Raw genomic sequence first — 23,479 nt, 5'->3', positions numbered from 1 at the left:
GGCGGAAGGCAGGCGTGCGGGGCAGGGGCAGGAGTGGAGCGCGAAGCACAGATGGCGCGGGATCACCCCACCCCACCAGGATTTAACCAAGAGGCAGTTTCCTTATTAAAGGGGTCGGACACATTACCCTTTTCACTTTTATTTTTAAACCAGATATTTTCAATCTCCAAGTGTCTCTGTCATTAAGACATTCAAAGAGTCGAGCTTTAATGAAAACCCTTTAAAGGGTCTTAGGTGGTCCCCAAAGGAGCGTTTTGTATGGGAATCCTCAGCGAAGGGCTGGAACCCTCATGAGGAGCGCCTCCAGCCTCCGTGGCGCAAGAGCCTAAGCCCTGAGCCCGAGTAAGCCAAGGGCCAAGGCTGCTTGGGTGGAGACCTATTTTTCTGAGAAGTTCCAGGGCTCCTGTGCCCGATCAGCGTCTCCCCCTTCACTTTCAGCCCGTGAGCTGCACGCCAGGCGTTGGGCGGGGGCGGGCGGGGGGGGGAGGCGGAGAGAGGAACCCGTGTCGTAGTCAGTCCCCCGCCGCCCCCCTCCTGCCGCTTCCTGCCCCGACTCCTATTGGCCAGGACGATTCCCAGGAATGTGAGCGTCCCTTTAAATGGTCCGGTGATCCTCGAACAAGCCAGCCACTGCCCGGAGTCAGCCGGCTTCATCAGACTCCTGCAGGCAATCCCGACGCAGACACCCAGTCCCTCCACGGTCTCTCCGGGCGCACCGGCTACCCCAGCGTCTCCACCAGACTCGGTGTCCTTGTCCTTCACTGCACCTTTGCCACCACTCCCCGCCGCTGCGCCCCAGTGCACACAGGTAAGCCACCAACCGCCGCTGCTGAGCACCTGACCAGCCACCTCGGGCCCCTAGGATGCAGACGGTCGGTCGAGCGAGCGACTCCCCTCGAGCGTCTACTTTTTCTACTTTTCCCGGTCTCTTTGCCCTAACTGTCCCTTAAGAACTTTCTGGAACTGGTTCTCTCCAGCCTTAGGGTTCACAATTACTCCAGGACACCCCAAGATTTTCTCACCGAGTACTCTTTAGGCTGCCTCAGACCTTTGCCATCCATGTACCCAAATACATTCTGTAGTCTTGTCTAAAGGACTGCAAAGAAAAACCCCAAATCACTTTACGCCCCTCATTCTGGAACACCACAATCCCCTGTCTCTGGTGCTCTTAGTTTTTACTGGTGCCTTCTGGAAAGTAAATCCTTTTGCCTTTATTTTCAGCACATATGTGGCCAAAGACAAACACACACACACACACACACACACACAACTTCTGCCCTCCCACCTTGTGTCCTGGTCTCTGGTTCTAATATCCTGTGCTTCTCGCTACAGGCTCCGTGCTGGGCACAGGGGCTCTACCATGGAGCTGCTCTGGGGACTAGGTGTCCTGTTCCTGTTGCATGTGTGTGGCAGCAATCGCATTCCAGGTGAGTCTTTGATCTCTCTCTCTCTCTCTCTCTCTCTCTCTCTCTCTCTCCCTCCCTCCCTCCCTCCCTCCCTCCCTCCCTCCCTCCCTCCCTCTCTCTCTCTCTCTCTCTCTCTCTCTCTTATCCCCCTCCTGTGTTTTCCCTAGGCTGTTTCCTCTGCGTCCTTAGTGCCAAGGTGTAGTTCCCCTGCCGGTGTTCATTCAGCGCTCTGGGTGATCACCAAGAGTTCTCGCCTTGCCTCTGGCAGCCTAGAAAGCTGATTGTCCTGTCTGCCTTACAGAGTCTGGGGCCGACAACAGTGTGTTTGACATCTTCGAACTCATTGGAGCTGCTCGCAAGGGCTCGGGCCGCCGACTGGTGAAGGGCCCTGACCTGTCCAGTGCAGCTTTCCGGATTGAAAACGCCAACCTGATTCCCCCTGTGCCCGATGACAAGTTCCAAGACCTACTAGATGCTGTGTGGGCCGACAAAGGCTTCATCTTCCTGGCTTCCTTGAGGCAGATGAAGAAGACCCGGGGCACACTCCTGGCCGTGGAACGGAAAGACAATTCCGGCCAGATCTTCAGTGTGGTCTCCAATGGCAAAGCAGGCACCCTGGACCTGAGTCTGAGCCTGCCAGGGAAGCAGCAAGTGGTGTCAGTTGAAGAAGCGCTCCTGGCCACTGCCCAGTGGAAGAGCATCACTCTGTTTGTGCAAGAGGACCGAGCCCAGCTCTACATTGACTGTGAGAAGATGGAGAGCGCAGAACTGGACGTCCCCATCCAGAGCATCTTTACCAGGGATTTGGCCAAGGTCGCCAGGCTCCGCGTTGCCAAGGGAGACGCCAACGACAATTTTCAGGTAAATCTTCTTACCTGTCGCAAAGGCTATGTGGAGATGTCTGTAGTCTAAAGTATTCCCAGATGTAGGGAGCATCAGACACCCCCAGAGGGCTGGCTAAATCACAAATCACTACCCCAAACTCCAGGGTTTCAGATTTGGCGGGTCGGGTGAGAAATTACGTTTCTAATAAGAACTAAGTTGTAGTGAGGTAGGGGCCTGGGAATCATGCTTCCACAGCTACCCAGAGAAACAAGAAATGCTTTTCCTTTTACACTCAACCTAGTCCATTAGCAGACACTGCTTATACGCTCTTAAGAGAATAACCGGCCCATTTTAACACGGCTTGAAAAGGGTACTTTGTCAGCATTTGAGTCTCTGGTTATAGGGTGTTCTGGATGCTTCCAGTCTGGATCCAAGGTAGGAGTAGCAGTCCAGTCAAATGCTGCTGTGCCTTGCGCTCTCTCTCTCTCTCTCTCTCTCTCTCTCTCTCTCTCTCCCCAAGTTTTTGAACTCCCTCCCACATTAACTCTTTGACACTGGGGAATGTATCGGAGTATCCTGTTCTCCAGACTTGGGATCAGATTCCATTTCCTGTGTACCCCAAGCAGTCTCCTAACTAGATAACTGGATTCTTTGTAAGATGCTCAAGTTGGCAGAAGACACAATGAGGATTTTGAAGTTGTTTGGCAATTTATGACCGTGTGATATTTTGGCAGGGTGATCTTAAAACAGTTCTTTTAAACTTTGGGAGTGCTTGTCACGTGCTTTTCCAAGCAGAAATGAGATAGGCCGCCCCACCCACCCCCACTGTCTACATTGTGTGTCCTCTGCCCACAGGGGGTGCTGCAGAATGTGAGGTTTGTCTTTGGAACCACCCCAGAAGACATTCTCAGGAACAAAGGCTGCTCCAGCTGTGAGTACCCCTGTGTTTGTAAGATTTGGGGAATCCCACCAAAATACCCCGAGAAAAGTAAGCAGCTCCAGGATCCGTACATGGCATCCCAGGGAAACAGAGTTGAAGTATACAGAAGTGACCCTCAAAGGGTGCGCCACCCTTGCACGCACCCACTCGACACTCATCCCTCATCCCTATTCCCAAATGAAATGTCTCTTACAACCAAGAACGTGCAGGGGCTGGTGACATCAGCTGCTGAAGCCTTTCTCTCGCGTGTTGTTTCCCAGCCGCTGCCAACATCCTTCTGACCCTCGACAACAACGTGGTGAATGGCTCCAGCCCCGCCATCCGCACCGACTACACTGGTCACAAAACAAAGGACCTGCAAGCCATCTGTGGCCTCTCCTGTGACGAACTCTCCAGCATGGTCCTGGAATTCAACAGCCTGCGCACCGTCGTGAAAACACTACAGGACAGCATCCGCAAAGTGGTCAGTAGCCTCTGCTCCCATTGGCCAGCCCTTGACGATCACTCGGGGTGGTCCCGTGGGAGGCCCGACACTCATGAGCACTCTCCCCTTTCAGACGGAGGAGAATAGAGAGCTGGCCAGCGAACTGAGGCGGCCTCCCCTCTGCTTCCACAATGGAGTTCAGTACAGGAACAATGAGGAATGGACTGTGGATAGCTGCACTGAGTGTCACTGCCAGGTAAGGGACACTCACAAACTCCAGTAAGCCTTAGTGACATGTGTCTCAGGAGATACTCAAATGACCACACCCGTTTTTAAATACTCCCTTGCTATCAAAGTGATTTTTTTTCCTTTAATATGTAATTATGACATCTACAAATTCCTTTTTAACTCTGGAAAGGTTATCAAAGTCTTAATCCCATATCAGGCTAAATAGCTAGGAGAACAAATCTACCTAAACATTGGAGTAATTTAGCTGCTTAAGTTCAAAGACCAAGTATTGAATGTCAGGTACATAAAACCTGCTCAGAACATTCTTTTCAGACTAGCCCTGGTTTGTATTCATCTCTGGCAAGTAGGCTCTTCTAACATTGTTCAGATCTCGAGCTCACTAGGGAAAGTAAGTTAAAATGCAAACCACTGATTACTGAATTGGGGATGCAACCCTCGTTAAATTCCCATTTTTCTCTAATCGGTGATAAAGCTGTATCTACCTTTGAGAGGCTGATAAGAACTACAGAGTTTGGTGACTTCCCTTGCACACATGTGTTTTCTGTGACCTCCACACTTGACAGAGCAGCAGTTAAAAAGAACTTTCCACCCTGCAGCTAGGTGACACTGAGGACTTCAGATCCAGCAGGGACAGCCCTCCTATAAAAACTACTCTGCTGGCGCATTTACAGCTCTGGTTGAATCGTGGCTTAGCAAAGGCCACAGAAAGTTCCTCTTTGCGATGTGCTTGGTAACATATTTCCCTCTCCTTCACCTGCCTTGCAGAACTCAGTTACCATCTGCAAAAAGGTGTCCTGCCCCATCATGCCCTGCTCCAATGCCACCGTTCCCGATGGAGAATGCTGTCCCCGGTGTTGGCGTAAGTTCCAAAAATGCTCTAACCTTTCTTCAGTGGCTAGTTCAGTTTGGGGGGACATCCTGACAGCTGGACACGACACTGGAGACCGGCCTCTCCCAGCTCATTAGATATTTCAAATCAGATTCTTGCAGGCAGACTTGGATAACTAGAAGCTAGTCTCTTGAACAGAGCCGGAGTCTCCATGGTGACCAAATCTGAACCACCCATCTGGATTATGGCATAGGCAATGATCTTGAAGGAGTTTATGGATTCTGGTGTTATGCTGTGAGGAGAAAAGATGAATATGGCAGTAGGCTTAAGCTGATTGCTTTTAGAAATTAATCTTTTTGTTAGAGAAAATTATTCACCAAGAATTAGTAGAAGCTGGTGTAAGGGTTGCATTGAGGCTTGAAAAGGTGCCTGTTTTATCTGCAATGATTGGAGGCCCTAAGAGATTAGCATCTGTTAAAGTTCCAGGGTGATAAAAAGAACCCAGCTACTCTGCAGCTGTGTGACTTTCTACCTCTGGGGCTTGTTGCCAGCACTGTTGCTTTGCTGAGGAGATATATTAATGCAGAAGGCACAGGACATAAAAGTGACTCGTCATGGATCGGAAAGAAACCAGGGATGTCCCATTGCCCTTCACTCACATGTACAGAGTGGCACATGTGTGCCATGGGTCAGAAGAGTCAACCCCATGGTAGCAATCGTGGCACGGCCATGTTTTTCTGTGTTGGGCAGATCTTTCTCTGTCCAACGTCTATCTGAGGTGTGAGTTACAGGGGACAAAGCCAGCTGAGAGCTAGCGGGGCTGTGAGCCTGAACCAGGAGTCCCTGTCCTCTGGCAGACACTTGTGATTGTTGTCATGGTGTCTGAGCAGATAGTAAACAAACAGTTTCCTCTTGTGAAACTGAGTACGAGAACACCAGACGCCAGGGTAAGAGGACAGACAAGCCCGCTAACCTCATGGCTGAGGCAGAGACAAAGCCCCGTCAGACTGCCTTCAAACACCTGGCCCGGGGCTTTCCTGACTGACAGGAAGGATACAGACTAGCTGCCTAAGACACTGATGCTCTCCGACATCAGTACCTGGAAACACTTGAGACAGTAAGGGGGAACTCGCTTGAGATGCACAGAGGAGAAACCTTGATGGGGGAGCAGGAGAGGACATGCTGTGTGAGCAGGCCTTCGCAGGGCACGCCTTCACCCCAGACCTGTACACATGATGACCCGGGATGAACTCCTGGGCCACTGGTCCAAGATTTGTGCTGCTTTTTCTCCTGCATGATGGACCCTCTGTGCCCTTTGTCCAGGGAGATCTCTTACGGGTCACACGGTCATTGGGTGCCAAATGACCCCATTTCTCCCCACAGCCAGCGACTCTGCTGATGACGGCTGGTCCCCCTGGTCTGAGTGGACTTCCTGCTCTGCGACATGTGGTAATGGAATCCAGCAGCGCGGTCGCTCCTGTGACAGCCTCAACAACAGATGCGAGGGCTCTTCAGTACAGACAAGGACCTGCCACATCCAGGAGTGTGACAAGAGATGTAAGCATCATGGTCACTAAGGGGTAACAATCTCACTTCTCCATGCTGTCCCCACCAAGAGGAGCTTTGTAGCGAGGAGCCTGAGGGCACAGGTTCTGGGCTTGGGATCTGAGATCTGAGTCTTCATTATACTCCAAACCTCTGCACTCTTGAGCACGGCCTTCCCTCGCTGAGGCCCCTCCTCATCTATAACGTGGGAATGATAACCATTCTTGGTAAAGTTTTATTAGGCATTTTCTCTAGAAAATACACATGAAACAATTTGAATAGACCTTGGCTCTTGACCAGCAACCTATAAATGTTTGGCTATTGATATCAACTCACACAGACAGCTAAATACTATCTCTCCTGTATATTGGCATGTGGTCATAGTTTCTACTATTCATTAGTTTAAGTGACCACTTGTTAGAATTACTGGTGTCTGAGACTTCCTTTGTGGCCCCCTCGAAAGCAGCACCGTTTGTGACTATCCGATTTACCTTTCAGTTAAACAGGATGGTGGCTGGAGCCACTGGTCCCCATGGTCGTCTTGTTCTGTGACCTGCGGGGATGGCGTGATCACAAGGATCCGGCTCTGTAACTCTCCCAGCCCCCAGATGAATGGGAAGCCCTGTGAAGGTGAAGCTCGGGAGACCAAAGCCTGCAAGAAAGACGCCTGCCCAAGTAAGTGTGGGCCTGACCCCGGGACACATGGGAGGCAGCTCTACCGGGCTGGCTGCCTCCTCTCTGTGGCCTCCAGTTCAGTGGACCGTGGAGCATGGGGGCTCAATCACTAGAGAAAAAACAGAAGCAAAGTCCTGCATGTTCAGCGACTTCTTTTAATGAAAAACAGAAAGAAAAACATTCCAACCATCCTCGGTTCCCAAGCTTTCTCCCCATGGCCAGGTTAGACGGCACTTCCAACAGGTTCCAGACAGGCTTCTGGGACAGCAAAAGCACCTGAAAACTGAATTTTTACATGCGGCTTATTTTCTTACAGTCAATGGAGGCTGGGGTCCCTGGTCACCATGGGACATCTGCTCTGTCACCTGTGGAGGAGGGGTGCAGAGACGCAACCGACTCTGTAACAACCCCACACCCCAGTTCGGAGGCAAAGACTGCATTGGTGACGTCACTGAAAATCAAGTTTGCAACAAGCAGGACTGTCCAATTGGTGAGCTGTGAAGCCAGGAACAAATCCACCCTGGGAGCTTTCTGATCTAGGAATGTCACAGTCAGCACTCACTAAGGGAGGGGAGGCTGTCCGTCTCTCATTGGTCCTGGCGGTCTGATTACTCTAAGATGCATGGGGACCATTCCCAGTAACAGAGACCCTACGATGTCTTCCTCTGTACCATTTCTAAGTAGCACATGACAGTAACAGCAACCTAGATGCAGCCATTTACCACCTATCTCTTACCTCGTCTCAGATGGATGCCTGTCCAACCCCTGCTTCGCTGGTGCCAAGTGTACCAGTTATCCTGATGGCAGCTGGAAATGTGGCGCATGTCCTCCTGGCTACAGTGGAAATGGCATCCAGTGCAAAGATGTCGATGAGGTAAGGAACCAATCAGAAAGGAGAAAGCAGCTAACCTGGCCCAGGGCCCTTCCTTAAGACAGCGTTTTTTTCCAAGTGCTAAGCAAACTCTCAATTTCATCCACAGTGCACAGAAGTGCCTGATGCCTGCTTCAATCACAATGGAGAACACCGGTGTAAGAACACAGACCCTGGTTACAACTGCCTGCCCTGCCCGCCACGGTTCACTGGCACCCAGCCCTTTGGCAGAGGGGTCGAACATGCCATGGCCAACAAGCAGGTACAGTGGAGGAGCAGGACAGAGTAGTAGAAGAGGGCTGTAGACCAAACCACTGACAAGCAGAGGGCATGGAATGCCCAGTCTCAGATATAAGACTGGGCGGCCAACATAATTTGAAACTGCTGTGCTGAGAGGAACTGTGTCCGATGGGCTTACAGATGCCATGTTTTACATGCTCGGCAGTTCAATGTCAGCTTTTTCCAGTAGCCTGGATATACTCAGAATGGAGAGGGACAGAGGATCCCCCCTTTCTCCTAGTAGGGCCTCTGTCTGCTTCAGGAGGGGAGGGACCTAGACTCTATAGTGTCTTGGGACTTTTGAGCATTCTGTGATAGCCTGGGGATATTGTGCCCTCAGGTGTGCAAGCCACGAAACCCCTGCACGGATGGGACACACGACTGCAACAAGAATGCCAAGTGCAACTACCTGGGCCACTACAGTGACCCCATGTACCGCTGTGAGTGCAAGCCTGGCTACGCGGGCAATGGCATCATCTGTGGAGAGGACACGGACCTCGACGGCTGGCCTAACGAGAACCTGGTGTGCGTGGCCAATGCAACTTACCACTGCAAAAAGGTACCGCCAGCCTCCCTGGTGGGCTTCCCTCTCGGGAGTGTGCCGAGGAATTTTGAGTGTTGAGGAACTGAAAATGAAACAAAGATTAAGCCTCCCGGGTGCAGAAGGGCATTGACTCTCATCATCTTGGAGTCATTTGGTGCCAAGATCTCCAATAGAACAGGCTCTTTTGACATCTGTATCCCAGAGTCAATTGTTTTGTTCAAGAAGGCCGCTCTGCTGGTGCCTTGCAGAGTGCGCATGCCTTACGGCCACAGCATGTATGAACTCCACAAGAGTAACCTCCTAAAATACCTCTCGTGGCTTCACCTTGCCCTAAAAGCATGCCTGCGCCTGAGCTTTCTATTAGGATATCCCAGTGTGGGCCTTCATGTATGCACCAAGCGAGGGAATGCTAACTGTAGCTGTTGCGTGTCTTCTTTTCTTCCCCCTTAGGACAACTGCCCCAACCTTCCCAACTCAGGGCAGGAAGACTATGACAAAGATGGAATCGGTGATGCCTGTGATGACGACGATGACAATGACAAAATCCCAGATGACAGGGTAGGGACAAGAAGCTCTCTAGTCCTCCTCCATCCTCGTGGAACAATGGCAACCCGAAACACTAGAATCTGAGGGCCTTGCAGAACAATAGCAAAACACATAGGCCAAACTGATGTGTTAGATCATTAGAAACTCGTCAGTGCGTCTCCATAGTCTTTGGACACAGGTGTTGCTTAAAGAATGGTTAAAGAGGTTCATTTTTCATCATGGCCTCTCCCAGTTTGAGAAATTACAGAGAATACACATAGCATTGTGTTCCCAAGATTCAATTCAGATATAATGTCTGAATGTATTTTTATGATGATAGCTGAGATGATGAAGTTATACCTTGTGTCTCTCTTCATTGTCACCAAAAAGGAATCTAGTTTTCATCCATCATGTCTTCCCATGTTGGTATTTTACCTGCACTGAATATTGTTAGTGTATCGACCAAGTACAAGACGACCACTGCAGATCCTTAGGGGTTTATAGTTCTGTATATGGGTTGAAGGCATCAGCTGGTTTTCTAGGCAGTCTCATAGAATGTCCATTTCTCCTCTGTGCAGGACAACTGTCCGTTCCATTACAACCCAGCCCAGTATGACTGGGACAGAGATGACGTGGGAGACCGCTGTGATAACTGCCCCTACAACCACAACCCTGACCAGGCAGACACAGACAGCAATGGAGAGGGGGATGCCTGCGCTGTGGACATTGACGGAGATGGTAAGGCTTTCCCTGGCTTGACGGCCTGAAGAGACAGTGACACACAGGGCTTAGTGTCTGCTACTGTGGGATTTAGTTGACATGTATGGGGTTGCAGGACTCAGCTCCCATCTATACTTCCTCCATAGGCATCCTCAATGAACGAGACAACTGCCAGTATGTTTACAACGTGGACCAGAAGGACACTGACATGGATGGAGTTGGAGATCAGTGTGACAATTGCCCCCTGGAGCACAATCCAGACCAGGTAGGTGAACTCCCCTCAGAATCACTCCAGGAGGTGTTGTGTCTTCCTTTCTATGCCTTTAAGGCGGTGAGTTCAACAGACTTCAAGCTCCACCATTACTGGGGTTCCCGGGATCCCCAGAGCCATTTGCAATGCACTGTAAAGAGTTTGCCTGATATGAGCCTTTGGCAAACTCTCCCGAGATTAGTGTAGAAATCCTGTGACCTTGGTCTTGTTTGCTGCTGCCGTTAAGATAAATTACACACAGAGCTAAGATTGGCAGTTACAGTCGTGTCCGACGCGTGGAAAACAGGAAGGCGGTAACCAGAAGTGAAATAAGCACCTGTGTCGTGGCCAGCAACAGTCTGGGAGGAAATCGGGAAGCTAAACGACTTCTCAGAGCTAGAGAAAGCCTGATTTCTCCCATTCTCCCAATGAACCCAGCCTCTGGGCTCCTCCCCGTGTAAGCTGTGGGTGCTCCCGATGGTGCAAATGTGTGTGTCAGCACACGGGTTCCCAATGGTGTAGATGCGTGTCAGCACACGGGTTTCCAGGGCCAGAGTTCTCCTTTTGTGTCATTGTGCATCGTGAGTTTTCTTATTCTTAAAATGATGGTTCTGAAAGGTTTAGCAATCAGAAATTCAAACAGAAATATTTTTAAGGATTAGAGAAATGAGAACTCAAGTTCCTCCTAATTATGAAGTTGTATCATTCTAAAAGCAAGATGACTTCAAGCCAGCATCATAGGAAACCCTGATTGCCCTGTACTCTCTGAAGAGATCATCTATTTGTGTGTGGGCCTACCAGATTATTAAACATCTTAACCTCACTGAATGAGTTTTTGATTCCTCAGATAAGAGTAAATTTTATAAGCAAATTTAAACATCATACAAAAATCTCAAAAACAAAGTCTGTGTAAATACTAGCAAGAAAACATCCAGTGTTTATATAAACAGTCCCTAAGCACCTGACACATATTGAGTGGTAAGCATTCTGGGAAAATCTGTTTTGAAAAAATTTTAGGGTTTGACTTTATCTGTGCCAACAGATGAAATCTTTATGGAATAGATGTATAAGGTCAAATGCCTCAAAAATAAAAAAGTAATTAAATATCTCATACATATTAAGCCATGATTCAAGACTGTGCCATGATTCAAGGCCTGGAGTAGAAGTTCACCTGTCGGTAGTTTGCTGTTAATGTCAATGGGAAATTACAAAATGTACATCAGGGGATTTCAGTTAGCATTACGATGTAAACAATAAACATCGAGTTCCCTTGAATGGTGTAAAAATAACTGTGTGTTAGTTAGAAAGCCTTCTTGTGTATATTTTTCAAATATTAAATATCTCTTCTCAACTTTCACATAAAAATAAGGATCAAGGTAAAACCCTCTTTAAAACTTGATGAGTCCTTCTGTGGTAATAGGGAAGTAAACCTGGGTCCCACTGTCCATGTCCAACACAGAGAATTTCCCTGCCCCAGGGGCACTGATATTACCTTTAACAATAATTAGCAATAATGTATTATTCGATTCACCCTCCGCTGATGCTTCTCTTCCAGCTGGACTCTGACTCAGACCGCATAGGGGACACCTGTGACAACAATCAGGACATCGATGAGGATGGCCATCAGAACAATATGGACAACTGTCCCTATGTGCCTAATGCCAACCAGGCCGACCATGACAAAGATGGCAAAGGAGATGCCTGCGACCATGATGATGACAATGACGGCATTCCTGATGACAGGGACAATTGCAGGCTGGTGCCCAATCCTGACCAGAAGGACTCTGATGGTGAGTCATGTGGCCACTACTGAATAGCATGCCTGACACCTTAGCTGTCTAGGAGGAAGAAAAGCAGAGCCCCCGAGAAGACAAAGTAGCCAAACACCAGTATTTCTATGAGACTGTGAATTTGTGACCCACTCATAATAGCACTTCAGAATTTCACTCAATGTTTGCCTTCTTTGACCTTAGGTGATGGCCGAGGTGACGCCTGCAAAGATGACTTTGATCATGACAGTGTGCCAGACATTGATGACATCTGTCCTGAGAACGTTGACATCAGTGAAACCGATTTCCGCCGGTTCCAGATGATTCCTCTAGATCCCAAGGGGACCTCCCAAAATGACCCTAACTGGGTCGTGCGCCATCAGGGCAAAGAGCTTGTCCAGACAGTGAACTGTGACCCTGGTCTTGCTGTGGGTGAGTAGTGAGCTCCTTAGATCCAGAGGGGATAACGCCAGAAGGAGGCAAACACGAATTATGACCGTTGAGCCTATGGAGGGGACCTATGACCTCAGGGTATCTGGGAACATCGTGGAGAACCCTGTAGAAGTCGCCGCCTTTAATCTGACTCTGGTCTTGTCCTTCCAGGCTATGATGAGTTTAATGCCGTGGACTTCAGTGGTACCTTCTTCATCAACACCGAGAGGGATGACGACTATGCTGGCTTCGTGTTCGGCTACCAGTCCAGCAGCCGCTTCTACGTCGTGATGTGGAAACAAGTCACCCAGACCTACTGGGACACCAACCCCACAAGGGCTCAGGGATATTCGGGCCTGTCTGTAAAGGTTGTGAATTCCACCACGGGGCCTGGCGAGCACCTGCGGAATGCCCTGTGGCACACAGGAAACACCCCTGGCCAGGTGAGAAGCTACATCATCTAGAAGGGAGTTGATGGGCCCCTGGGGAGGACAGGAGACAGTTCACACTGGGGAGTCTTGACTGTCAAGCTCCCAGCTTCACCAACTGTGGTACAGAACTCTAGTGTGCTAGAAGTGAGTGGGTTAAAGCCAAGAGTTTCGCTTTAAATCCTCAGGCAGCATCAGCCACTTCAAGCCAAACCCTTCTTTCCTTGTCCCCTCTCTGCTTTATGGTCACTGAGTGACACACAGTAACTGAGAGATGACTTCGGGAAAGTTCCATACTGCCCCTTCTCCAAACACAGGTCAACTCGGTACCTTTTAAGCTGTTTCATGTGGAATGAAACACTAATCTTCAGAGGAGGCTGTGTTTCAACCTTTTCTGGTCCTTTTCCTTCAGGTGCGCACCCTGTGGCATGACCCTCGTCACATAGGCTGGAAGGATTTCACTGCTTACAGGTGGCGGCTTAGCCACAGGCCAAAGACGGGTTACATCAGGTAAGGTTGCCGTGATTGCATTTCACTATAGCCACCAAATCGGCTCAGAGGATAAGACCAGGAAGTGGCAGTCCCATGAATGAGGTCTTTTTCTTCTGTGCAGGGTGGTGATGTATGAAGGAAAGAAAATCATGGCCGACTCAGGACCCATTTACGATAAAACCTACGCTGGCGGTAGACTAGGCCTATTTGTCTTCTCTCAAGAAATGGTGTTCTTCTCAGACATGAAATACGAATGTCGAGGTAGGAGCAACACCCACGAACATACAGTTAACATGTCTACAGATCGAAAGGACGGCAGTGACGGAAGGGTCTCATGTGAAGACGATGTTGGGGAGAGGGCTGGTCATTTCCATTTTGCTTTTGAGCATACAATGCTAAACGTGAAATCTATGGCATCCTGAATCTTTATCAGGAATATGAGCTCGCCCAGCAGTCTCTGAACTCCTCCTGCACAGGTCGGAGGCAGACAGTAAGCAAGTAGCTACAAACATTAGACCTTTCTGGTAGCGCTTTGAAGGTCTGTGTGCTTATGTAGCTCACACTTGGCTTACGGTTTTATTCATGCCATCACAACACAAGACCAGGCACAGGAAGAGTATTAATTTTCACTAATAGCCTTAGCTTTAGTGCCTCCATTTTCTTCATCCCATGGTTACTTGAACTCTAGCATCAGACCGACCACAGAGCAAGTACATATTTGCTGAGTCTGATGTCCGCAAGCTCATGATTCTGTCCCTGTCAGAGCTAGAGAGTCAGCCCTGAGCCGCTAGTCCAGTGATTCATACGAGGATGACTGTGTGCCTGTTGATTGCTTTCCCTTTACATGCGTCTTTGCTTACTTAACAGATTCCTAATCACTAGCTGTCAGTCATAACCAGCACTGGCATTGCACCTTCTGGAACCAAGGGCTAAAGGAAACCCCCCTGCCAGGACCACCTCTCCCTGCCTTCCTTGCTTCTCTTCTTGTGTAGTATGGACTTCTAGAGCCTGTGACCTGCCTCAAGAAAATGTAGTCTTCAAACCCAGACTCAACACTCTCGGCCTTTAACGAATGAGAATGGATCTTCCAAGAACATGAAGACTAATGACGTCAGTTTGCTTTCGCGAAAGCGAAAGTGTCTCTTTACTTCCCATGGGGAAGGTGCCCACTGCACTCTGCCTTCCTCACAGAGCCAGGGCTTCTGTGAGGCCATCTCCAGGCAGCGCTCTCAGAAGCGTTTCCAGGCACGTCAGAGAAAGAAGGACTCGCTAGAACTCAGCACCGAGCCACCCCTGACGTAGGTCCTCAGGAGTGGAGAAGCAGGAGCCAAAGGAGGATGCTTACCCGAGAGACGATGGTATGAAGAGAATACGGAGGAGCTGTTACTCGTTCGGTACTAAGTCATTTTCAGGGGACAGACAGAAAGACTTGCTGCATTTCCATCTGCTGACCTGTGTGAGTTAACCCTACCATCCATACGGGCGCTTGAGTAACAGGAAGGGAAGGAAAGCCGGGCTTCCAGACTTCCTACCTTCAGGCGCTCCTCACACATCTGCAGTGGTCAGGGTAGGGGTCAGAAGTGTAAGGCCACGCTGGCTGCCCTTGGCTGGTCATGCTGGAACTGACGGTTTGTTCTGCACACGCAATGTGCAGAAGTAGCAGGAGCACAGGAGACCATCTCAGTGAGCTCTCGCTGCCTCTGCAGGAGGGGCAGCATGCCTTCATTTTATGGTTAGAACGGCACAAATTTTCTATCAACCTACCTGAAACATTCCTTTTCCTCTTTTCTTTTTTCTGTTTCCTCGGTTACCATGGAGTTTCCCAATTCTCTTCTGGTTTTCGTTTAACAAACGCTTTAGCAATGTAATATATTTATATTTTTTTTCTCCCTACTCTGGAGAGGACACGTCTGAAGGATTGTTACTGAAACAGGAAGCGTGGGACTATCTGAATCACCCTCGTAGTGAGTCTTTATGACTGTAAGATTGTAAATACAGATTATTTATTAACCCTGTTCTACCTGGAATTAGATTGCACATGGCAAATGTTTGCGAGCAGGTAGCTGAGGTGGATCAACAAAGCTCTCCAAAACCAGTGTGTAGAAAGCCAGCAGAAGTTGCTGCTTCTCGGTTGGGGGCTTAGAGTGAATGATTCAGGCTCTCTTGGCTTTTCCCCTGGGTTTTCTGTCTTTTCAAGTGGAATTAGGTGGCCACCAGCTGCACAATCTTCTCCTTGTAAAGGAAGCCATGAACACTCTAGGGCTAGTCCACACCACCCCGTGCCTATTTCCAGGGAGGAGAAAACATAATCACCTTTCTTTTTTTCTCTCTCATTTCCCCACAAGAGACAAAGGTGGAACTTATATACAAATATTACCTCATTTGTTGTGTGACTGAGTAAAGAATTTTGGATCAAGTAGAAAGAGTTTAAGTGTCAATAAACTTAAAACTACTGTCGTGTCTGAAAAGTCAGTGTTGTAGATAGCATAAGCATCCTTTGCGGAAGATGATCCCAATAAAGAAATAGCTTTGAAATGTTAAATACAACCTCTCAAGGTTCTGGTTTTGTCCTAACATCTTGTACTCTGTTGCTTTATTTTTATAAATTATTTTCTCATCGCCATTGGAACAGAGATCTCAGCTATGTAGATATGCTATTTAAATAATTTATCAGGAAATACTGTCTGTAGAGTTAGTATTTCTATTTTTATATGTTTGCACACTGAATTGAAGAAATGTCGGTTTTTCTTATTTTGTTTTAGTTTGTTTCTTTGGTTTAGTTTTTGTCTTTGCTTTTGACTCCCCAGTTTTTACTATTTGCCAATACCCCTGTTTTCTAGGAACATGCTTTTTTTTGTACACATTTTTATCCATTTTACATTCTAAAGCAGTGTAACTTGTATTTTACTGTTTCTTATGTACAAGGAACAACAATAAATCATATGGAAATTTATATTTATACTTTCTGTGTCTGTGTTTATTTTGTTCTTTATTGTCTGGCTTCATGGGGTAGGGGCAAAAGTCATCCTTTAACCAACAGCACAGTTAACCACATATACAGCATGGCAGGAAATAGCATTCATGGTTCCTGTGTGATTGACACTAGACTCAGAAGACACATTGCTAGATTTTTTGAAAGAAAAAAACAAGCATGAATCTGCCACATGAAAACCTTAAAATAAAAATGACCCTTGAGTCACAAAGCCCCAAAGAAAACATTTCATATTTTATTAATATTAGGTGTCTTATGTTGAATCTTCTAAGTCCAGTTCTGTTTCTAAAAGGAACAGTGATGACAAAGGAAAGGACAGCTGGGAGAACATGTGACTTTTCCTGACCCTACGTGATATCACAGGATCACAGAACAGCGGCTCCCAGGGAAGCCTCAGGGAGGAGCTGTCCTGGGACTGAGTCTAGTGCTTCAGACAGTAGTTTGGAGAAAGCAGACTTAGGGCACAAACAGAGAACTAAAGAATTACAGAGGTGTGGCTAGAGAGATGGCTTAGCAGTTGGCAGAGAGCCGAAGCACAGCGTCCCTTGTGGGCAGCACCGCCATCTCCTGCAACACTTGCCAGGGGTCTGAGGTCCTCTTGTCGCCTTTGTAGGTGCCTGCACTCACATTTACACACACACACACACACACACACTCACTCATCATTAGCATCATCATTTTGTTCACTTTGTTACAACACAGCAAATTTTAGAAGGCATGTATGTGGGTGTGAAGTTATTCAGTGAAGACAATGTTATCCTGTTCAACATCTGGGCAGAATTTGAGGCTTGGATGGATTAACCATGGATGTGCAGAGCTGATTAATTTCCAATTCTAATAAACAGATAAATGAAGGGAGAAATACTAGTAGGTGAAAGATGGCTTTGAGGTCTGGGAAACACTAGAACACATTGGCTGTGTGAACTGGAGTCTGCTTCCCTGCCTGGACTTCTCTAGTCGAAAACCACGGACTTGGGTGGTGTGAGGCAAAGAGGAAGTGCCGCACCTGCCCCACAGGCCCACAGAGAAGCAGTGACAGCTAACAGGTTGCAGAGCACATGATCGACAGTAACAACGACTGAAATGTGGCCTCAGCTCCGCTCAGGTTGCTCCCTATGTGGATTCCTGAAGGAGAATCCTATTGAATTTTTAGCAAAATGTTGCAGCAAAGATGATGGAGAACTCCGGGCTGAGGCAGGAAAAGTGGCCAGGTCGGCGCTTTCAGGCCAGGCTTGTTCCATTTCACTGTAGGAACGACCTTCAAGTCAGTAGGATCTACCAGATTAAAGACTTTTAAAAACTAGAATTACATCATCAGGACAATAGACTCTGAGTCATACGGGAGTTTATTGTCATGTGTTCTAGGAATGTTTGGCTGGAAGGCCATAAACTGGGTCCTGCAGAACTTACAGTCAAAGCGGTGTTGGTGGCTTACTCAAGAGTCCTGTCTAGAAAAACTATACTATAGCCCCTGAATACCTTCATAAAGTCTCTCTCTCCTCTCTCTCTCTCTCTCTCTCTCTCTCTCTCTCTCTCTCTCTCTCTCTCTCTCTCTCTCTCCTATAATTTTTATTCTTGTTCTTGTTCTGGAGGAAACACCCCAGCTTATAGGAAGCCAGAGTGGTGTGGCATGGTGTGGCTTGGTTAGGTTTTAAATCAGGAGACTGCTGTTAAATTATACTGTATAGCTTGCTCATCCACCCTTGCCACTTTCAGCTGGCATGCTGTGGAAGGGTGTCCTCTTTTTAATTAAAAAGTTCATTACCAAACCTCATTATTTCCTTCCCCTTGCCTAACTCTGGCAATAGCCAGGCTCCTTGTACCTCAAACACCATCTGCAGAAGCTGTCTGTAAAGTCATAAGCCTGTGCAATTTCCCTAGAAATGGCTTCCTTTGTGTTTCTCTCTCGGCTTCCCTCTTCTCTCTCCTCTCCTCTCCTCTATGTCTCTGTCTCTCCATCACCACCCCCCTCTCATACACACAGCCCAAATACAAGAAAAGCATGGATGTAGGAAGCTTGCGCTCTTCTAAAGGGCTGGTGCGCAATAATAGCTTCCTCCTTCTCTCTGTCCCACTTCCAAGTGCCCCCCATGCCACCCCTGCCCTCTGATTGTTCCCACCAAACTCTTCAGTACCCAGGAGTGCCACAAAGCATTATGAGAGAACCCAAGATCATGATCTCTTTTAATTTTTGCCAGCATCACACAGCAAAAGTCAGGCATTACGATAAACCACACTGCAGTACATGGACATCAGTGTGTGCCATTGCTATTTTAAATGGGTAAACAATAGGCTAGGGTGTGGCTCTGTGGGAGAGTGCTTCTTGGCTAGCGTGTGCATGGCCCTGGGTTTAGTCCCCTGTATCTCAAAATCGACAGAAATGAACCAACAGGAAACTGAAACGGGAAGACAGGACAAAGATAGCCATAGGAATGTTCATGCCCTTGAATAGCTATAGGATTCTGCACCTCAGCAAGTCAGGAAAATATATAAGCAATCATTGATGTCAAGCAGGGACAGCAAACAAAGGGGACAAAAGCAAACAATGCTGTCCATGCAGTAATCCAAACTAAGTCTGGGCTGGGATAAGCTTATTATGAATTAGGAATGAACTAGTCTTACATCTATGAGGTCAACCCAACATATACACATGGCCATAAAAGCTTCTCATGAGATCAGATTACTGACCCAGAACTGGACAAGCATTCTCTCTTGAAGTGGTGCTACAGACTTTCTTTTAATAAGGCCCACCTTTATTTCCTGCATGCTAAAAGGCCCACCCTCCAGAAGAACGTAATAGATTGAGAGTAATAAAAAATCCATCACACTGCAACTTAAGAAAGGTATCATCTGGCTCAGCGGCCAGTCCCAAGCACCCACATGGCAGCTCACACCTGTCTGTAACTCTAGTTCCAGGGGACCCAACGCCCTCACACAAACATACACGCAGGCAAAATACCAATGTACATAAACTAAAAATGAATCATTTTTCAAATGTATTTTTAAAAAAGAGAGAAAAGAAAGGTATTGTCACTAACTAGGACAGACTCAGCAGTTTTCCTTTGTTATGGGAATTCATTTCTTCCCAAGGCAAGCTGTACTTGTGGACAAACAATCAGACGGGCACAGAGAAGGGAAAATGAGGCAGAACAAAAAGCCACGGTGGCCACAATCCACCTGAATCATAAAGAGTGGAAACACATAAGCCCAACACAGTGGGCTGGAGATACAGTTTAGTAACAAAACATTTGCATCCAGATGCACAAGGCCCTGAATTCCATCCCCTGCACTGCCCCCAACAGAATGAAACAGAGAGCAATAAACTAGTGTCCACTAGACTTCACGCCACCTGTGTATGTTACAATGTTGGTTCTTATAGAGTATCCTTGAGATCATAACATTAGCGATACATCTGTAAACAATTTCCCCAGGAATTTCAATGAATAAAAACCAGCAAACATTTACATCCCAAGTTTCAAAACTATCAAAAGAATGTAATCAGCAAAGAAGGGAATTCAAACATTGAGATCATTTGGGGAATAGTCTCTATGACGCATTCACTACTACGAAGGATTCAGGAAAAAAATTAGATAGCGCCACTTCATTTCCAACTTTCTTAGGCTTAAACCCCAGAAAGTCATGCTTCCCGTTCTTCTGGTTCATCAACAGCATCCCCAGGCTCCTGTGTATCTGCTAATAAAATAACTACAGTGATTATGCAACCAGGAATACACGCATAATTAATACTCAGCCTGTTAAGCATTAAGTCATTCATTCTGCTGTATAACATAATGACCACAGCCTGTTTGCTGTTATAGAATAGTTATCAAAAACTGCAGACGAGAGCCGGGCGTGGTGGCGCACGCCTTTAATCCCAGCACTCGGGAGGCAGAGGCAGGCGGATCTCTGTGAGTTCGAGACCAGCCTGGTCTACAGAGCTAGTTCCAGGACAGGCTCCAAAGCCACAGAGAAACCCTGGCTCGAAAAACCAAAAAAAAAAAAAAAACTGCAGACGACATCAACAGGGAAAATAAGGTCTCTGTTTTCACTGGGGCTATAGTTCAGAAAACAATTGAGGGTTGAAAGATTGGAGATTTAGGGGAAGACGTAAAAATTACCTTTCGGCTTTCTACGAAGCTTCTGAGGAGTAGGTTGAAGCCAAAAGTAAATGCTGCATGTAGGATTCATGAGGACCCACTGCCTTTTTCTCTTAAAAAAGAGGGGGGAAATTGCTCCGCAAATGGAACATAGTTTTCTGTCTTTGGTAGAAAGGCTAACAAAAAAGGTAGAACCACAATGAAATCAAATAAGAGAAGACAATAAAAAGGGAATCAGGAGAAAGTTGTAGGTTGTGTAGTCAAAAATTGTCTGCCCTCAAAAGGTTACTATAGGCCTCACAATTCCACTCCTTCGTATATGCCCAAGCTCGAGGGAAAACAACACACACAAAAAAAAAATGCCCAACAAAACTTCATATTTAAATATTTATATCAGCATTATATGTAATAGCTGAAAAGTGGAAAGGGCCCAAGAACTTATCAATTAATGAACAGATAGATAAAATGGGCTATATCAATACAAGGGAATATTACTCAAAGTAAAAAGAGCAGAGCAGGGATACATGCTGCAACATGGGTAAATCTGGAGAACGCTGTGCTCTGTGTAAAAAGCAAGCACAGAAAGTGTGTGTTATAATGCCACCTTCAGGAAATACTCGGAACATGCAAACTTACAGAGGTTCAACGTAAAGAACTGTGGTGACGGTGTAGTTACAAGGAAGTATCAAACAGGATGTAGAGGGAGCTGGGACAGGAAAGGAAGGGGCTATAGCATCACATGCATGCTCTGTGCTTTGTGCATTTGAGTCCTCTTCTGTGCAGTGGTCAAATCCCACCCAGCAAAGGGCTATTCACGCTTGGGGGCTAACCTCTAATCACACCTCCCATCTCCCAGCATTCATTGCTTCTCCTGTAATCTCACCCAACTCAATACAGACTCATCCCAAGTGGTTAAAGAAACAGGAATCAGGAGGGAAACATGAGTTAAGAGGGAAAGATGGAGAAATGAGAGTGGGGTTGTCAAGTAGCCCAGCAGGCAGAAACACGGGACTGGGGTGAGTATTAGTTCAAAATGAACCAATCATAGACCTCAAAGGGAATAGACGGATAGATAGATAGATAGATAGATAGATAGATAGATAGATAGATAGATGATAGATAGATAGTAACAGAGAGAGAGAGAGAGAGAGAATGGATTTTAGAGTAGACTACATTAGAGATTAAAGCTTAAACTGTTTAAATAGGCTCACAAATTATGACATCAATTTCTGACACAGATAAGTAATTGAATACTTGTTTGTGTTAAAAGCTACTCATAGTGATTGGCTCCTGAGCCACTGCACTATTGTAAAATGCATCATATCTAGAAATGTAAGAGTGGTCTGGGCAGGCATTTTACATCTGAGCATGGTATTTTACAAACGTATTCCCTGAGAGCAAAGTTTATCATTAAAGTTTAGAGGCTGAAATCTTTTTAAATTACTTATTGCTATTCAAAACGCCTTCTCTCTCTGTCTAAAAATCAACACTGTCTTCAGGATGACAGAATTACAGTGAAGACTCCTGAGCGCGTTAACCTCTCCTTACCTCTTAAGAACACTGATAAACACGCGCCTAGGCTTGCCCGCTCCTGATGGCAGTGCCTGGGCTGACGTTCGATGCGCGTCATTGCACCCTCCTCTCCTTTAGCCCACAGGATCACTGTGTTGAGATGACTCTGAGAAATGTTCACAAACCACACGCTCTCCAGCCTACCTGCTGCTGCTGGCTCCTCTGGATGAAGCTTTGGCTGTCGGTCTTCTGAAGAGGACTCCACATTGATGGCATCCTCCAAGAAAGGGGGCTTTTTCAGTCTCCCAATGCCAACGGTCTTTGACATAAAATAGTCTGCTGCATCGCTGAAAGCCTCCTCCTTGGCGAACTGGAGCTCTTTCATGGTCTCCATGTCTGCCATGAGAGCTTCTGCTTTGTAGTGCCCAGCCAAGGCTCTGGTGAGATAGGAGCCCAAGGCAGGTCCACACCCCTCGTCCTCAAGCCTATTTGCATCATCTAGCGGGGATTTCTGGTCCTCGACTTTGGACTCATCTAGTAATCTGCAGGGGGTGGATGGGCAAAGCTGGGGGGGCTCAAGGGCTGCGTCAACGTCTTTGTTTTCCCCTCCAGAAGAAAGGGCAAGAGGGACACATTTCTGTTGGGATACGCACTGCTCCAGAAGACACTTCAGCTGCTCCTCGGAGAGACGTGTGGAGTTCAGCTGAGGAGAAAGATCGGAAGTTTTCACAGTCAAGTGGCTGACTGAACGTGTTTATCCTGGGTAAGCGTCCAGGAATACAGTGGAACTTCAAGTGTCAGGAAAGCACACACCTGACACGTGCAAACAGGAAGTGGGGTTGTTCTGAAGTCTTCCCAGCTGCAGGAGGCTAGACAGTAACGCCCAGAATAAATTCAGAATCAATTGTACACAGCAGTCTGGAGGAGGAACTCATACAACACTGATTTAAAAAAATGAAGCACTAGCACCCTCCACACACCGAGAAACAACTGGAGCTGAAGAGGAAGCACCTTCCACTGGGTCACACGGAAAGGAATCTTTCCATGACTTCCTGTCAGAATTCCTCTGTCTCCACCCAGTCCTCGGGGAAGACTGCATGCCACTCAATTCTGAAACTGGGGGAAACCAGGACCAATGGCACGGCCATCACCCCCCACCCCCGGAATTCACCATTCACGTGTCTGTCCACTGCTTTCAGTAGACAATACTGCCGAGGACAGAAGAGGAAGGCTGAAGGTGTGGACCGTCCTGAGTTGTGCAGTTGCTTCCAAGTAACAGGCCTCAGCAGAGGCCAGGGGCATTCCCAGGGCAGTGCATCCGGGAAGAAAGATTTGATCACACATATTCAGTCTCCACTTGTAAAGACTATGCAGGGATGAGTGTTTTAAACAAGACATGAATTTAAAAACCCTTTTTCCTGTACCATCATGGGCCATCACACCTGGTTTACACCAGAGACTTGAACCCAGGACTCTGCACATGGTAGGCAAGCATTCTGCCAACTGAGTTGCAGAGTGGCTGGTGTGTGTTGACGATATGTGTGACATTCTCTAAAAACAAATGTAATTGACATTAAAACCCCGCAGTTTTCTTCCAGTGATGTGTTAAGGAAACACAAAACTGAACCTGTTCAGAAAGGAATGGCTTCCTTCACTGAAACACAATGGAAAAGTG

General features: G+C 47.3%; 1 protein-coding gene across 1 annotated transcript; it reads left to right on the top strand.

The window, feature by feature from the left end:
- Positions 1-649: 649 nt before the first annotated feature.
- On the top strand, positions 650-16,143 carry Thbs1 (thrombospondin 1). The gene is made up of 22 exons (XM_057780889.1): positions 650-808; positions 1,333-1,427; positions 1,708-2,267; positions 3,087-3,162; positions 3,432-3,634; positions 3,729-3,851; positions 4,610-4,703; positions 6,057-6,230; positions 6,717-6,893; positions 7,210-7,383; positions 7,640-7,767; positions 7,874-8,026; positions 8,384-8,602; positions 9,038-9,145; positions 9,691-9,850; positions 9,979-10,097; positions 11,638-11,872; positions 12,056-12,283; positions 12,455-12,726; positions 13,124-13,221; positions 13,325-13,464; positions 14,071-16,143. The coding sequence occupies exons 2-22, from the start codon at positions 1,361-1,363 to the stop codon at positions 14,076-14,078; spliced, it is 3,516 nt and encodes a 1,171-aa protein (XP_057636872.1). The 5' UTR covers positions 650-808; positions 1,333-1,360; the 3' UTR covers positions 14,079-16,143.
- The last annotated feature ends 7,336 nt before the right edge of the window (positions 16,144-23,479 follow it).

This window comes from Chionomys nivalis, chromosome 9, assembly GCF_950005125.1.
Source record: "Chionomys nivalis chromosome 9, mChiNiv1.1, whole genome shotgun sequence".
Lineage (NCBI taxonomy): Eukaryota > Metazoa > Chordata > Mammalia > Rodentia > Cricetidae > Chionomys > Chionomys nivalis.
This window is presented reverse-complemented; position numbering and strand designations above follow the sequence as displayed.

What these genes read in the sequence shown, in the direction of transcription:
- Thbs1 (XM_057780889.1), top strand. Translation starts at nt 1,361, where the DNA reads ATGGAGCTGCTCTGGGGACTAGGTGTCCTGTTCCTGTTGCATGTGTGT. An exon ending in GCACTGAGTGTCACTGCCAG is followed by an intron (nt 3,852 to 4,609) that starts GTAAGGGACACT and finishes CCTGCCTTGCAG; the next exon opens with AACTCAGTTACCATCTGCAA. An exon ending in TGACCCTGGTCTTGCTGTGG is followed by an intron (nt 12,284 to 12,454) that starts GTGAGTAGTGAG and finishes TTGTCCTTCCAG; the next exon opens with GCTATGATGAGTTTAATGCC.